This window comes from Enhydra lutris, unplaced genomic scaffold, assembly GCF_002288905.1.
Source record: "Enhydra lutris kenyoni isolate GAN:26980312 unplaced genomic scaffold, ASM228890v2 scaffoldscaffold12, whole genome shotgun sequence".
NCBI classification, from domain to species: Eukaryota; Metazoa; Chordata; class Mammalia; order Carnivora; family Mustelidae; genus Enhydra; species Enhydra lutris.
The window spans coordinates 54,375,854-54,393,272 of NW_019154096.1; the positions used below are offsets into that span (position 1 = coordinate 54,375,854).

Sequence of the window (17,419 nt, forward strand, 5' to 3'; positions counted from 1 at the left end):
TGCTGTTGAACAGAGTGTGAGGGGAACACCACCAAGACATCTCTAAAGGGCTTCCCTTTGCTTGGTGTTGAAGTGGTTCATGAGCTTCTCCAGAAACAGTTTAATAATTCTTGTTGTAATTGTTCTTATTCAGCACTGATTAGCCAGAAGTAGGACTCAAATTTGGTTTTAGAAGCAGGTGGCCTAGTCCTAGAAGGATCCCAAGTATTCTTCCTTTAATGAGGAGTTGCATTTCCCCTCCTTATACTCCTTCCTTTTTTTCCATCCCATCTTGGAACATGAACCAGTCACCTTCAGAGTATCCCTCTACCTGATCTGCACTCTCTGTTTACTGGACTGTTTGTGCCGTGAAGTTGACAGCCTTCCAGGGCGGGAATTTTGGCTGCTTGGCAGCGGTGCCACATGTCTCCTTGCTTGTGAAAGTACTCAGCCTGCTTACCGTGAGCGGCACCATGGCACCTTCCCCTGAAGGACTCAGACAGCTTTCCTCACTCTTCTGAAGGAGATCTAGACAATGGAGTCTCATTTGCCAGGCAGGCTGAGCCGGGAGGCAGAACACCAGAAACTTTTTTATTCTGGCTTCATAGGAAGCAGTGGAGTTGAATAGCTAGGAGCACAGATTTTGGAATCACGTGAACCTGGATTTGATTCTCATTTCCACCACTTGTTAGCTGGTGGGTAGATCTACTTTCTCAGTCTCGTTTTCATTTTCAAAATGATGATAATTATGAAGAGATAAGGTATATAAGGTGCTTATTAGCACATGGCATGGCACAAGGTAATAAATAGTAGCTGCTATTATTATTGTTATTTTTATCTCTTCTAAAAAGAGGATGAGTATTTCACTCATTTGTTTAAAAAAGGGAAGCCTCTTCCTTTCTCTGATAACATGCATACCTTGGAGAAAGCTGAAACCCTCAAATTAAAAGAGCTATCCCACATTGCACCATACATAAATAACAACCACTAGTTATCTTGGTGTCTTATCCTTAATTTTTATCTCTTTTAGTAGTTTAGTAATCAAAGATAGAAGCTTACCTTTGAAGTTTTTGATATTTACTTAGATCTTAAGAAATAAAACTGAGGGATGCCTGGGTGCCTCAGTTGTTAAGTGTCTGCCTTCGGCTCAGGTCATGATCCCAGGGTTCTGGGATCAAGTCCTACATCCGACTCCTTGCCTGGCCAGGAGCCTGCTTCTCCCTCTCTCTGATCCTCCCACTGCTTTGCTCTCTCAATCTCTCTCTCTGACAAATAAATAAGTACAATCTTTAAAAAAGAAAGAAAAAGAAGGGAGGGAGGGAGGGAGAAAACTGAATTGGGGCACCTGAGTGGCTCATTTGGTTAAGTGTCCAACTCTTGATTTCAGCTCAGGTCATGATCTCAGGGTCATGGGTTTGAGCCCTGCGTCGAGCCCCGCATCGGGTTCCATACTCACAGTGGAGTCTGCTTGTCTCTCTCCCTCTGCTCCTGCCCCTACTTGTGTGCTTGTGCTATTTCTCTTTCTAAAATAAATAAAATCTTTTAAAAAAGTAAACTGAACTTAAAATAACTTATAGTATTAAGAACCCTGGACTGGGACCTAGAACTAAAAAACTAGAATAATACTATCTTAGTCATATTTTATACATTTACTGTATTCCATGCATTGTACAATATATTTTACATGCATTAATTGAGATAATTTATGTGAATTGCTGAGCACAGTGCCTGACACATTAGTATATGCTTAATAAATGTTAGCTGCTATTATTTTAAAATACAATTTATTTTAATTCTTTAATACCTATTTTACAGGTGATAAAACACAGGCTTTGAAAAATTTAGTATCTATTACACAGCCATTAAGTTGTCCAACTGGAATCTAAATCTTATTCAAAAGCCTATGTTTTGGGCGCCTGGGTGGCTCAGTTGGTTAAGCCTTCAGCTCAGGTCATGATCCTGGAGTCACGGGATCGAGTCCCGCATCAGGCTCCCAGCTCCACGGGGAGTCTGCTTCTCCCTCTGACCTTCTCATCGCTCATGCTCTCTCTCACTGTCTCTCTCTCTCAAATAAATAAATAAATAAAATATTTAAAAAAAAAAAAAAGCCTATGTTTTCACCTAGTACCCTCAACTTCTAGTCCTGGTTCCAATACTAACTGACTTTCTAGCATTTTAGAAATTACTTAACCTTTCTCAATCTTTTTTTTTTTTTTAAGTTTTTATTCATTCATTTGAGAGAGAGAGAGAGAGAAACAGAAAGCACAAGCAGGGTGAGAGGCAGAGGGAGGGAGAGAAGCAGACTCCCCACCAAGCTGGGAGCCCAACAAGGGGCTGGATCCCAGAACCCGGAGATCATGACCTGAGCTGAAGGCAGAGGCTTAACCATCTGAGCCACCCCAGCACCCCAAGCTTTCTAAATTTAAATTATCTCATTTGTAAATTATTTTTAGGGCCTATCTTAGCCATAATATCCTAGGATTTGAAGGATTTTCTAGAATGACCAGTTGAAAATTTGGCTTTATTTTTCTAGAGCACTGTTACTCAAAATATAATCTATAAACCATTTTGGGTTCACAAACTTGTGCTTAGTACATGATGAAATGAATACAGAAATTGAGGGAAAGCATTTAGAAATTTTTATAACATCTTGACAGTATTTTTATATATGTTAATTCTAATAATAAAATGGATTTTATATCTTTGTTTTTATAATTTCATTCTCTAGCAGTTCATTTTATTATAGTTTTTTTATTTTTATTTTTTAAAGATTTTATTTATTAGACAGACAGTAAGAAAGGGAACACAAGCAGAGGATGTGGGAGAGGGAGCAGCAGGCTTCCTGCTGAGCAAGGAGCCTGACGTGGGCCTTGATCCCAGGACCCTGGGATCATGAGCCTAAGGCAGATGCTTAGTGACTGAGCCACCCAGGCACCCCTTTATTGTAGTTTATAAAATGGTAGTCTGCAGTGGATTGACATGAAGGAAAAAAATAAATTGGCCCTAACCACAGACTGTTTGAGAAGCACTGTTTTAGAGGACCATTTGAACATCTTAACAGAATTTTTGAATTGAAATTCCAGGTCTGTTTTTTTGGTTTTGTTTTGTTTTAAGCGTGTTTACAAAGAGGTACCTGTTAAATCAGAAATGTCCTCACTAGTGGTACCCTGCTAGTTGCACAGTCTCTCCTGCCATATCTGTCCCTCCCCACCACCAAAAGCTGCACGTGGTGTTCCTGTTAGAGTGTCTCTGATGCTCCTAGCAATCACCAGTTGAACCTAGAGAGCGAAACTCCAATTCTGCCTAGACCAGACTCTTGGAAAAGTTAATTTTATATATCACAATTCTCTTTTTTAGGGGTATGGGAATGAGGGTGATAGTGAAGGCTCCTGGTAGGCTAACTAAAAACTCCAGCTCTGGGGCATCTGGCAGGCTCAGCTGGTGGAGCGTGTGGCTGTTGATCACAGGGTTGTGAGTTCAAGCCGCACATTGAGTATAGAGAATACTTAAAAATAAAATCTTTTAAAAAGTCCAGCTCTTCTAGTTTGCCATCACTAAGTCTCCATAAAGCATTGATACACAGAATAGACGTGCCAGAAGGAGTGTATTTTAGCAGTCATAGATTCTAACTACCTAATTTGACAGATGAGCTTGGGTGTCATATGCCCGGCTATTGGTAGTAGTGAGAAGTAGGGAGACTGATGATCCCTGGTCCATTGACTGGATTATATACTGTACAAGGACCACATCCAGAGCCTCCAGAGAGTTTTCTGTGGGACTTTGTCCAAACCTCTATATGATATCACTCCTGCCAACTTCAGGCCTCTCATGCCATAGTAAGCTCTTTCACCTTATGAAGCAGAAGATTGGCAAATAGAATCTACCAATATAGTAAAAGAATAATATACTGAGACTAAGTGAATTTTAATCCTAGGAATGCAAGGACGTTTCATTATCTGAAAATCAGTTAATCTACCATATTAACATTCTTAAAAGGGAAAATCACTTGATCATATCAATTGATGATGAAAAGGCATTTGATAAGATATAAAATCCACTCATGATAATAAAGATTTACAAAAATACTTACAACTAACATCATACTTTACGTGAAACACTGAATGCATTTACCCTAAAATTGACAGCAAGAAAAATGTCTGCTTTCATAGTACTGGAAGTCCCACCAAGTGGCATGTAATTGGAAAGGAAGAAATAAAACTGTTTGCAGATCATATAATTGTTCCTGTAGACAATCCCAAGGAATCTATAAAAACAAAAACAAAAAGTCCTAGAACTAATAAGTGAGTTTTATAAGGTCACAGGATATAAGGGCAACACACAAGAATCAGTCACATTTCGTCTCTTTGGTCTTGGCTGCACGAATGAAGTGATGAAGGGAGTAGCATTTGGGAAAGGTCTCAGGAAGATGCACACATCGTGTTGCCACTGGGGCTCTAAGGCCTGCCACCGTCAGAAGTCAGCCTATGGCAAATGTGGCAATTCTGCCAAGCAGAAGAGAAGTATAACTAGAGTGCTAAGGCTAAAAGACGAAATACCAAGGCACCTGGTGGTGCCTTCAGTTAAGCGTCCGACTCTTGCTTTTGGCTCAGGTCGTGATCTTGTGGTGATGGAATTGAGCCCTGCGCTGGACTCTACACTCAGTGTGGAGTCTGCTTTAGTTTCACTCTCCCTCTTCTCCCACTCCTCCTCATGCATGTGTTCTCTCGCATGTGCTCTCGCTCTCTCTCAAATAAATAAATAAATCTTAAAAGCAGAAGAAAACAAAAACGAACTCCCACCTGGTTGAATGAGGCACCCCAAAATTGTATACTGCAGATTCGGCATGGATTCCATGAAGGAATAACACCCAAGCCCAAGAGGGCCACGGTCGCAGCATCCAGTTCATCTTAAGGATTTCAATGATTGGTCACAATAAATATTCTGATTTAAAACAACAACAAAAAAATGAGTCACATTTCTGTATACTAAAAATGAACTTCTGGAAACTGAAATTGATACACAATACCATTTACAAGCACACCAAATAAAATATACATCTAACAAAACATACAGAATCTGTATGCTAAAAACTATAATACAGTGATGAAAGGAATGAAGAAGATATAGAGAGACTACCATGTCCATGGATTGAGAGGCACAACTTTGTAAAGATGGCATTTCTTCCCAAACTAATTTATAGACTCAGTGCAATTCCTGTCAAATTCCCAGCAAGATTTTTTGTAAATATAGACAAATTTATGTTGAAATGGAAAGGCAAAGGAACTAGAATGCTGATAGCAGTATTGAAAAATAATAAAGTTGGAGGGATTACATCACCTGATTTTAAGACTTCGAATATAATTAATTAAGATAGTTTACGTTCAGAGAGTTAGACACACAGATCAATGAAACAGAGAACCCAGAATATACCTATAAAAATAAGACCAGTTAATGATTGGCAAAGTCCAATGACAATTCAGTGAGGAAAGATTTTTTTTTCAATAAATGTTGTTGGAACAATTAAACATCCATATGGGGAGGAGGAGAACATCCATGCAAACCTCACACATTATAGAAAAATTAACGATCACAGATAAAAAAAAGCGTAAACCTTTATATCTTTCAGAGGAAGACATAGGAAAAATCTTCATAGCCTGGGATTAGGCAAAGAGTACTTAGATACAACACCAAAAACACAATGCACTAAAGAAAAAAATTGATATACCAGACTTCATCAAAAGTAAAAATGTCTGTTCTATGAGAGATACCATTAAGAGATTGAAAAGACAAGCTACAGACTGGGAGAAAATATTTGTATATCATTGAATTGCCAATAAAAGACTGAATCCAGAATAAATAAGGAAGTCTCTAAACTCAACAGTAAGAAAACAAACAACCTAACTTAAAAAATGGGGTCAAGACTTGACCAGACACAGACACGTCGACCAAAAAGGATACATGGATGGCAAATAAGCACGTGAAAGAGATGTTCAGTGTCACTAGCCATTGGGGAAATGCAGATTTAAACCACACGGAAGATATCATTACCTGCCTATGAGGATGGCTTAAATAAAAATACTAAAAATACCAAGTGCCGGAGAGGACGTGGAGAAACCAGAATTCTCATTGCTGGTGGGACTGCAAAGTGAGACGGAAACTCTGGAAAACAGTTTGGCAGTTTCTTATAAAGCTAAACATACACTGACCCTTTGACCCAGAAATCCCACTCCTGAGTGTCTATCCTAGAGAAATGCAAACTGCTGTTCTTCACACAAGAACCTGTACACAAACGTTTAGAGAAGCTTTATTCGAAACTGCCTCAAACTGGAGAAGCCAAATGCCCTTTAACTAGTGAATGAACGAACTGTGGTGCATACACGCCGTGGAAGACCACATGACAATAAAAAGGGAACAAACCGTTGAGCAGCAGTTTAGGTGAAGGCACCATGCTGAGTGAAAGAAGCCAGTCTCAAAAGTAACATACTGTACGATTTCATTTTATGACCTTGATAAAACTGGTGATGGAGAATACATTAGTGGTTGACAGAGGTTCGAGTGGGGAGGAGGGTGTGACTACAGAGACAAAAGGGAGTTTTCTGGGTGATGAAACTGTTCTGTAGCCCTATTGTCACACCGTCACAGTGGTTGCAGGAATCTATATATGTGTTAAGATTTATAGAATACTATGCCAGAAAGAGTTGGTTTTACCAAAAATGCACATGGCTCTGGAAGTGTCAAGCCATGGCTGTGAAATTTCCCTAGTCTTTCACCATGAAGGAAGACATAAGAAAGTATAGTTACAGCAACTGGATGAAAGCTCAGAAAATGTTTCCTTTCCCACCTCTTAATTAAGGATTATTTTTCCATCTAGACTTATATCTCAACTGTACCAACCATGACCATATTTTTTAAGTGACAGACCAAATCATATATAATAGTTAACGTTCCTAAGGCAGCAAGACTAGATGACTTTATATTTTTTAATATGCTTTACAAAAGTATTTGATATATTTCAGTTTTTCTTAGTATTTCTGTTCCTTGCATCTCAACCCTCTACTACCTCACACACACAAAGGTTTTTCTCTAGGTTTTTCTTGCAAATTGTACGTCTCTAGGTGGGGGTAGGTGGGGGATAAGAAGCAGGTTTTATACAGCTGATGTGATCGCTGTACATACAGGCTTGGAAAATGCTACCCAATCTGCCAATTAATTAAAGCATTAATCTGAGGAGCAGCCGGGCCCAGGAAATGTTTACTGAAAGGGGGTTGTGGTAGGAATTGAGTGGGAAGCTCCCTACATTTGCATGAAAATGAAAGTACTTAGAAAACCCAGCTTTCTTTTGTGTCTGAAGGTGGGCTGCCTTGACCATGTCCCCTAATCTTTCTGGGCAATTTAGGAAGCCTTTTAGTGAGCTGGTCTCTGGAAAATAAAAGCATTGCAGACTCTAGAAAAACAAACTCTATAGAGTAGGGTAGAGAGCAAGTCCAGTGCAGTGTTGCTTCTTAGATCTGCAATGAAGCCTTCTAAATTTGGGAGTTTGTGCTGGTAGTTAGGTAGAATAGACGTAATGGTTTCACAAGTTTTGAAACCATGTATATTGACTGCATTCAAATCCCAGCTCTGCCTCTTTATTAGCTTTGTGATTTGGGGCCAATCATGTAGTTTATCTAAGCCTTATTTTTCTCATTTGTGAAATAAAGATTATGAATTGCTCCTTCATCTCAGAGCAGTTAGCCCTTTGGTTTGCTCCAGGCAGAAAGAAAGCCAGAGTGGTTAGGACCTTCCAAGATTACAAACTGTCTCCAAAAATAGGGACTGTGCAGCCTTTTGTTCTTCTTAGGCTTATTTTTCAGCAAGGGACTAGAAACCTCAGGGTTTTCCCTTACCTACCTGGGATATGCTACATTTTTATCTCTAAGAGAGGTGACCTTGACCCTAACAGCAGAAGACATAAAAGACAGTAGCTTATCCTGGGACCTCTTTGGCCAACTTGAGATGACGTTTATCTATATGTCACCAGGAGGAGTGGTGAAATGGACATGGAAAATTGATCCAACAGTAGTTGCTGCTGTTAAAGAATTACTGTTAATTTTTAAATTATGGTAAAATATATATATATAGCAAAATTTACCATCTTGGGGCACCTGGGTAACTCAGATGGTTGAGTGTCTGCCCTGGCTCAGGTTATGATGTCCAGGTCCTGGGATGGAGCCCCACGTCGAGCACCCCTCATGTTGGACTCCCTCCAGGTCAGGCTCCCCCCATGTCGGGCTCCCAGCTCAGCGGGAAGTCTGCTTCTCCCTCTCCTTCTGCCTCTCCCCCTGCTTGTGTGTGTACTCTCTCTCTCTCTCTCAAATGAACAAATAAAATCCTTTAAAAAAAAAAAAGAAAAGGAAAGAAAAGAAAAAGGCCAATGTGGGGCTTCAACTCAAGACCGTGAGATCAAGACCTCCAAGGGCCCTGGGATCAAGTCCCTCATCAGGCTCCTTGGTATGCAGGGAGTCTGCTTCTCCCTCTGCCTCTGTCTCTTGCTATCTCTCAGACAAATAAATAAGTAAAATCTTTAAAAAAAAAAAAAAAGAGTTGCATGCTTAATTTACCAAGCCACCCAGGTACCCCTATTGCTACTTTTCTTTTTAAAGATTTTATTTATTTGACACAGAGAGAGATCACAAGTAGGCAGAGCAGCAGGCAGGGTCTGGGAGTGGGGGAAGCAGGCTCCCCGCTGAGCAGAGAGCCCGATGTGGGGCTTGATCTCAGGACCCTAAGATCATGACCCGAGCCCAAGGCAGAGGCTTAACCCACTGAGCCACCCAGGCACCCCTATTGCTACTTTTTTAAGCATGATAATGATACTGTGGGTTTGTTTTTTTTTAAGATTGATTGATTGATTGATTGATTGATTGAAGAGTACACATGCAGGAGGGGCAGGAGAGTGAGGGAAAGAATCTCAAGCAGACTCCATGCCACGCATGATACTGGGCTTCATCCCACAATCCTGAAATCACCACCCGAGTTGAAACCAAGAGTTGGATGCCTAACTCACTGCCATCTAGGTGCCCTGATACTGTGGGTTTGTTTTTTTTTTTTAACTTCTTAATCTTTGAGCTACATACTAAATATTTTACAGATAAAATGATACAGTGTCTGTGATTTGATTTAAGGTAATCCAGAGAAGGGAAGATTGACCCAGTAACTAAGAATTCTAGCTGTATGGCACAGACAAGAAGGGCCTTTTTCTAGCTTTTGTCAGATGGCATCCCTTCATTTCTTTCCTTTTTTAAAAGATTTTATTTATTTATTCATGAGAGAAAGAGACAGAGGCAGAGGGAGAAACAGACTCCCCACTGAGCAGGCAGCCCAATGTGGGACTCAATCCCAAAACCCTTGGATTATGACCTGAGCCGAAGGCAGACTATTAACTGACTGAGCCACCCAGGCACCCGGCATTCCTTCATTTCTGTTTCTTCTTTTGCAGAACTCTCAGAAATTGAGCCCAATGTGTTTCTCCGTCCATTTCTGGAAGTGATTCGCTCTGAAGATACCACTGGCCCTATCACTGGACTGGCGCTCACCTCTGTCAACAAGTTCCTGTCCTATGCACTCATAGGTAAGAGCTCAGGCCTTGTTGGATGACCACAACACTTCATTTCCTGCCTCTCCTGGGGTGGTCAAGCTTTAGGTAGTGAGCTGGTGATACTGGAAAGTTTCTCCTAGCCATCTGTTTCCTTGTAGGAGAGAAGTAGGACTGTTACTGGTTACTCATCATGCTAATTGACTCAGGTTATACAGAGTGCTGAGGAGGTGGGGGTTTCCTTGGGACTCTGGTTTCTTTATACTTTGGAGGGAATTAGGAGTATGGTGCCTGGTGCGCATGGAGGTTTAATTTGGTTTCTTTTTAAAGTTATTTTTCAAATACGGTACATGCATATTTTAAGAAGATAAACAGTGGAGAGGTGACTAAAAGAAAAATCAGTGGTATCTCCTCTCATTGTTCCTTCTTCTTCCTTAGGTAAATAATGTTGACAGACTGGTTTGAATTTTTCTATACCTTCCTCTACATGTATATAAATATGTACCATTTAAAAAATAGGATTTAAAAAAAATTTTAAATTTAAAAAATGGGGGTGCCTGCGTGGCTCAGTGGGTTAAAGCCTCTGCCTTCAGCTCAGGTCATGATCCCAGGGTCCTGGGATCAAGTCCCACATCGGGCTCTCTGCTCAGCGGGGAGCCTGCTTCCCTTCCTTTCTCTCTGCCTGCCTCTCTGCCTACTTGTGATCTCTGTCAAATAAATAAATAAAATCTTTTTTAAAAAAATAGGAATATATGCTATGGATTTTCTTTTTTCACTTAATAGTATTAACTTAGAAAGATGTACATGATATAATTAGCCCTCTGATTTATTCTTTTCCCCCCAGTTTTACTGAAATATAATTGACATATAAGTTTTAGGTATACAACATAATGACTTAGTATACATATGTTACAAATGATTACCACATTAAATCTAGTTAACACTTATCACCTCATATGGTTTCATTTTTTTTTTCTTGTGATGAGGACTTTTAAGATCTACTCTTTTAGCAACTTTCTTTCTTTTTTTTTTTTTATCTTATTTATTGATTTGACAGAGAGAGAGACACAGCAAGAGAGGGAACACAAGCAGGAGTAGTGGGAGAGGGCAAAGCAGGCTTCCTGCTGAGCAGGGAGCCTGATGTGAGGCTCCATCCCAGGACCCTGGGATCACGACCTGACCCGAAGGCAGACACTTAACTACTGAGCCATCCAGGCGCCCCTTAGCAACTTTCAGATATGCAGTGTAGTATTTTTAAATATAGCTACAACGTTATTCATTACATGCCCAGAATTTATGTATCTTATAACTGGAAGTTGGTATATTTTTCTCTTATTATGATAAAATACATACAATATAAAAATTATCATTTTAATCATTTTTAAGTATGTAATTCAGTGATATTAATTACATTCACAGTGTTGTACAATCATCACCACCATTTGTTTCCCAAACTTTTTCACCCCAGAAGAAACTCTAATCATTAGGGAACAATATACCATTTTCCCTCCCCTCAGTTCCTGGTAAGATTTTTTTTTTTTTTCTTAGTAAGGCTGGGTAATTTCCATAGTATAGATTTATCAGTCTTTCTGGTGGCTCAGTTGGTTAAGTGGCTGCTTTCATTCAGTTCAGGTCATGATCCCAGGGTCCTGGGGAGTATGTTGCTCCCTCTCCCCTTCTAATCCCCTGACCCTGCTCCCCCCATGTGTGCATTCTCTCTCTCTCTCTCTAAAATAAAATCTTCTCAAAAAATCTTTCTCTTGGGGCACCTGGGTGGCTCAGTGGGTTAAGCCTCTGTCTTTGGCTCAGGTCATGATCCCAGGGTCCTGGGATCAAGCCCCGCATCAGGCTCTCTGCTCAGAGGAGAGCCTGCTTCCCCCTTTCTCTCTGCCTGCCTCTCTGCCTACTTGTGATCTCTCGCTGTCAAATAAATAAATAAAATCTTTTTAAAAAAAAAATCTTTCTCTTATTAATATTTAGATTGCCTATTTTGAGCCACTATAAATAATGCTGAAATAAGCATTCTTTTTTTTTTTTTTTTTTTTTTTTTTGTTAGAGAGCAAGCAAGCACACAAGCTCGTGGAGAGGCAGAGGGAGAGAGAGAACCAGACTCCCCATTGAGCAGGGAACCTGATGTGGGTCTCCATTCCAGGACCCTGGGATCATGACCTGAGCTAAAGGCAGACACTTAACTGACTGAGCCACCCAGGCGTACCTGAAATAAGCATTCTTGCTCATATCTCCTTATTTAATAATTTTTCTTTGGATAGCAGATTCCTGTACTTGAAATTTTTGGATTAATGGTCATGTGCATATTACATTTTTATAGGTACTGCCAGCTTGCTTTCCCAGAAGATTATAGTATTATACTTCCAGTGTTTGAGAATTTCCATTTCCCCACCCTGTCACCAGCACTGAATATTAGCAGTATTCTTTATTTTTGCTAATTTGATGGGTGAAAACTTATTTTATTTATTTTTTTTTTTGGACTTAAACATTTGAACAACTTTTTAAAAAAGATTTTATTTATTTATTTATTTGACAGACAGAGATCACAAGTAGGCAGAGAGGGAAAGGGGGAAGCATGCTCCCCACTGAGCAGAGAGCCCCATGTGGGTCTCCATCTCAGGACCCTGGGATCATGACTTGAACTGAAGGCAGAGGCTTTAACCCACTGAGCCACCCAGGCACCCCTGAACAACTTGTTTTCCTCCTATTTTTATTGAGTTGTTTTGTTTTTCTTATTAATTTGTAGGAGTTCTTTGTGTAGTGGGGATATTAATCCATTGACTATCGTAGTATTACAAATATTTTCTCCCAATTTAGCCCAAATATTTTATCTAGTCTATTATCTCTGAATTAGTTTAGCTGTCTTTTTTGGATTCCTTTTTAGTTGGTCTTGTCACTCAGGATCCTGAATTCCTTTTCCCCTATTGCTAGCCCATGTGCAAGGGTGAGAACATAGAAAACAGGCAGCTGTCTTTGTTTCTAAGTAAGGAGACAGGAAGAGAGACCGCTCAGGCTGTAGCTAGCCAGGAAAAAAAAAATAGCCTTCAGTTCAGGGCAAGAAAACCCTTTATCTTTTCTAGAAAGTGGGATTTGCTTAGCTGAAGCATTCAGGACTCCTAGCAGAAATCCTAGGTGCCAGCTGGATTCTGAAGAGGTACATAAGCCTCTCCAGGCACCCTAGTCCTAGCTTCATACTTTTCCTAAGCAAAAATCAGGCCCAGCTACTTCCAGCCTTGCCCTGAGCACCACCTGCAGGTCATCTCTCTCCATAGCCTCTAGCCGCAGCCTTCTGCGCTTCTTCCCTTGTTTTCTTGTCAGTGTTACTCTCTCCCCTTCCTGGGCTTGGCAGACAAGCTTGTCATTGGAGACCTCAGGCCAGCTGGTCATTGGAGTTTCCTGTGGTGGGAAAAGAATGCTGTAGGTGGTGATTGCAGTGGGCATGAGAAAGGGGGCAGGAAGGAGTGTATGAAAGCCAGAAGGCGAAGGAGTTGAGATTGGCAGATTTCCCTGCAGTCTGCTCCAGAATGGCCAGGAAAGGAGGAAATTCTAAGGAAAGGGTCCTGAGGAAGACAAATTCTGCTAAGTGAGCCCAAACCAAACAATCTTTTGTTTAGGCTATCCTAGAAGAAATACCCGTTATCCCTCAATCCTGTGACCCAGGGCTTCTAGGATTATCTTAGGTCCTACTCCAAGGATCAGCCTTTTGTTTGGCCCCGCACAGCTGCCAGACCAGAATTTGTGCCACTGGTTGCCTGGCAGGCTCTGCCTGCAGTTCTAAAAACCTGTCACTCTTACCTGCCTTTTTAGAAGATTAACTTTACTGCTTCATTCAGGCTCAGTCAGTTAAACTACTTTAACAAGGGAGATGACTGAAAGAGGGGAAGAAATAGACCCCTAGGAGCCTTATGAGGTGGGAGCAAAGCTGCCATTCACCAAGCTCCAAAATACCATGTAGAACTGAGGACCTGGATTTCCTGTGCAAACAAAGGTCCTGCTGTGGACCCTGGAGGCCTGAGTAAAGATGGTCAGGCAGGGCTGTGAGAGAAGACTCAGGCCAAGGGCCTTCAGAGTATAGGATTTGCTGAGTCCGGGGCACCTGGATGGCTCAGTCGGTTGGGCCGCTGCCCTTGGCTCAGGTCATGATCCCAGAGTCCTGGGGTCGAGCCCGCATTAGGCTCCTTGCTCTGTGGAGAGCCTGCTTCCCCCTCTCCCTCTGCCTGCCACTCTGCCTGCTTGTGCTCTCTCCCTGTCTGTCAAATAAATAAATAAAATCTTTAAAAAAAAAAAAAGGATTTTCTGAGTCAAATGAGAGAAACATGGAGAGCTGGGGTGATAGAACTGGGTCACCCGTACACTATGTATCATCATGAAATTGGCTTCCTTCTGCATGACCTCTAAGTAACCACTCCTGATGCTGAATAGGGTTATGCTCTAAGGACAAATTGAGTCTCTGGCCAGGTGTCAGAGAGGAACTAGGACACAAGAGAAAGACGAAAATCGCTTACAGTTAATGAAAATCTTCAGGCTCATTGTTGTAAGGGAAATGTTCTGGTTTCTCAGGTATCCCCCCTGAACTTTAAGCTCAGGAACTGTTAATTTTAGGTACCAGGAAAGAGAAAATGATAAGATTTCTTTTAATTTCTTCCGCTTAATACTAGGAGGTGCTCTTGTATATGCCATGCCTCCTCTGGAGCAACTTTTTCTGTCATTTGCAAAGCTTTGTCTTTTCCCTGCCTTTTTTTTCCTATTTATGCTTCCCTTTCAAGGATAATCCAGGCAGTTTGCGGGACCCTTCTAGGCCTTGATGGAGGCCACTTCTTTGGCTCTCCCTTAGGGGTATTTAGCACACGGACGGGGGCCGTTTCCCCACTTGGCGCATCTGCGTTCGTTTCCAGCATGGCACTGGTTGTCTGAGGTAGCTTCTTGCCTCTTCTTACTCACTGCTGAAGTTCTCTCTTCCTCCTGCTCCCCAGTCAGCCAGCCTCCAATCCTGTTTAGTTTTCTCCTTTCTGTTCTTTTTTTTTTTTTTTTTTTTTTTTTAAGATTTTATTTATTTATTTGACAGAGAGATCACAAGCAGGCAGAGAGGCAGGCAGAGAGAGAGGAGGAAGCAGGCTCCCCGCTGAGCAGAGAGCCCGATGCGGGGCTCGATCCCAGAACTCTGAGATCATGACCTGAGCCGAAGGCAGCGGCTTAACCCACTGAGCCACCCAGGCGCCCCTGTTCTTTTGTTTTTTAAAAAGATTTTATTTATTTATTTGACACAGAGATCACAAGTAGGCAGAGCAGCAGGTGGTTGGGGATGGGGGCAGAAGCAGGCTCCCTGCTGAGGAGAGAGCCCTATGCGGGTCTTGATCCTAGGACCCTGAGATCATGAGCTGAAGGCAGAGGCTTAACCTACTGAGCCACCCAGGCTCTCCTGCCCCTTTCTCTTCTAATGCCTGTTTACTTAAGCTGGTAAAATGACTCTTGCTTCATGTCATTTTATTTTAAATAAGAATGAAACCAAAGCAGGAAGAGGTCTCTGATTTGTTGTAACGTGGCACCCAGATTTAAGTATTGGCAGCAGTGACTGTCCATTTCTTTCCCCTACTCCCCAACCTCACTTGCATCTGAACACAAAACTCTAAAAGCAACCAGAGAAGGATGTGTTGAAAGAGAACACAGAGAAAGGCTACAAGCTTGGTGTTCAAAGGTCTGGCCCTTATTTGGCCCTTGCTGTGGACCAAAAACTCATATTTCTAGGTCCTTCCTCTATGAAACAAGTAGCTTTACACCAGCGGTGCCAAAGTATGATCCCCCCTGACCAGCAGCATTAATTCCTTCCAGGATCTTGTTAGAAATGCAAATTCTCAGGCCCCACTAATTCAGAAGCTCTCAGAGTGGGCTCAGCAATTTGTATTTTTGAAAAGTCTTCTGAGTCATTCTGATGTATGCTTAAGTTTGAGAACCACTGTTTAACACAGTGGGATTTGTGCTGAGGAACTTGTTAAAGCCAGTTACAGGCAGAATTCTCAGGTAGCTTAAGTAGCCATGAGGTAGGAAATTGGAGAGGAGAAAAACAAAGTCTCTCAAAGCAGTCCTTGTGCAGGATATCTTGCCTTTTCTGTCTCTTCTTTCCGTACCACTTAGTCTCCCCCTTTTTTGTTGGAGCAGATCCCACTCATGAGGGCACAGCAGAGGGCATGGAGAACATGGCAGATGCTGTCACCCATGCCCGTTTTGTGGGCACAGATCCTGCCAGTGATGAGGTTGTCCTGATGAAAATCCTTCAGGTAAATGGAGGGGAAGAGCAATTAGATTAATGGCCAGGAGCTGGTGCTGTCCGCTCTCCTTACCCAAGTTTGCCAGCAGCATGAAACTGTGTTTTGACTCCACTGGGGCTTATGGAGCTACTTTATTTCCAAAGAAGGAGCTCACGTACCCAAAGTAAAAGCTTTTCCAAGGAAATAATTAAAAGCTTTAAATGAACTGATATCAGATACTGGAAGCCCTTAATACACCTGTACCTCTGCAGACCATATCTGCCGTCCCATCTTTTGGGATTGTGGGCTAGGGATGGAATGAGTGCTGAATTGTGTCAGGGTCACACAGAGTAAAGGCACAGTTCCCAAGAGGAGCTCCTGGAAGATGCCCCCTACCAAAATGAAGTGAGGTCAGCATTCTTGCTAACCTCTCTTTCTTATCCTTGCGTGCTTCCATAGGAGACTAGAGGAACAGGAGGCAGCTTCTCTCCCCTCAGGTGCACCCCACTTTACCCCACCTGCTTTATTTATCACTGTATCTCCTCTTTCTTCCTGGTAGGTGCTGCGGACTCTGTTGCTGACCCCAGCGGGTGCCCACCTAACCAATGAATCTGTGTGTGAGATTATGCAGTCTTGCTTCCGGATCTGCTTTGAAATGAGGCTCAGTGGTAGGTGCTTGAATATTGGGCCTGTCATCATTTCTAGGGCCAGTGTCCATGAGTATAAATATAGGGTGCTGTCTCTGAACCCCAGAAAGGTAGAAAACTCGGGACTTGTCCATCACCTACCTACCTTGTAGACCCATAGGGGTCTTGAAGTCTTTACTTGATTATTGTACACTTAGAATAGAGACCTTAGTTCATTGTGCCAGGGCAGGAATTGGGATAGATCTCAGACTGACTCAGCCCAGGCACCAAATCTTCCTCCCTTGAGGTTTCTGGGATAGACACTAGCCTGCAACCCATGAAAACACATCATTGTGCCCCCTCCTTTTTTTCCCCTGACTCAGTAGTGCCACCTAGTGGGTTAGTGCAGTTGTGGCTGCCGGGCTGAGCTGGAGCTGGTTTTAATAAGTTTGGCATAATCCTTAGTAAACAAGGTTTGGAGGGGAGTCTGCTCTGAGAAGCCTCCTGATAATAGCCCAGCAAGTAATGACACCTGTGTTATTTGTTTTTGCCTGTGCAGAGTTATTGAGAAAATCCGCAGAGCACACTCTCGTAGACATGGTGCAGCTGCTCTTCACAAGGTAAACCTGCTGCTGTTTGCTTCAGCCCGGCTGCCCAGGCCTCTTGAGCCTGGCTGCTTCCACACAGCCACTTCAGGGACCTGGCCAACCCTACAGCCACTTCAGGGGCCACTGGGATTATGGATGGGGATAGTTCCCTTGGTCCAGGGTTACTGAACAAGGGAGAAGGAGGAGGGACCTAGCTTGGCCTCAGCGGGAGGCAGAGGGTTATTTGATCTAGGCTGACAGACCTTGTTTTGCTTCCCAAACTTGTGTCTGTTTCTGTGCAGGTAGCAGCTGGGAAAGGGAACCCAGAGAGGAAGCCAGATTCAAGGGAGCCTGGAATAGGATGTTGAGCTCTGTAAGGAAGCTAGGATAACCAACCTT

At 42.2% G+C, this 17,419-nt stretch overlaps 1 protein-coding gene across 4 annotated transcripts in view; it reads left to right on the forward strand.

The window, feature by feature from the left end:
• Window positions 1–17,419, forward strand: part of LOC111144794 (golgi brefeldin A resistant guanine nucleotide exchange factor 1) — a 124,104-nt gene that overhangs the window by 80,612 nt on the left and 26,073 nt on the right. For all 4 annotated transcript variants that reach the window (XM_022499262.1, XM_022499264.1, XM_022499263.1 and 1 more), the window contains exons 4-7: window positions 9,458–9,589; window positions 15,719–15,837; window positions 16,367–16,475; window positions 16,993–17,053. In XM_022499262.1, the coding sequence (XP_022354970.1) occupies window positions 9,458–9,589; window positions 15,719–15,837; window positions 16,367–16,475; window positions 16,993–17,053 (421 nt within the window). The remainder of the gene's footprint in view (window positions 1–9,457; window positions 9,590–15,718; window positions 15,838–16,366; window positions 16,476–16,992; window positions 17,054–17,419) is intronic.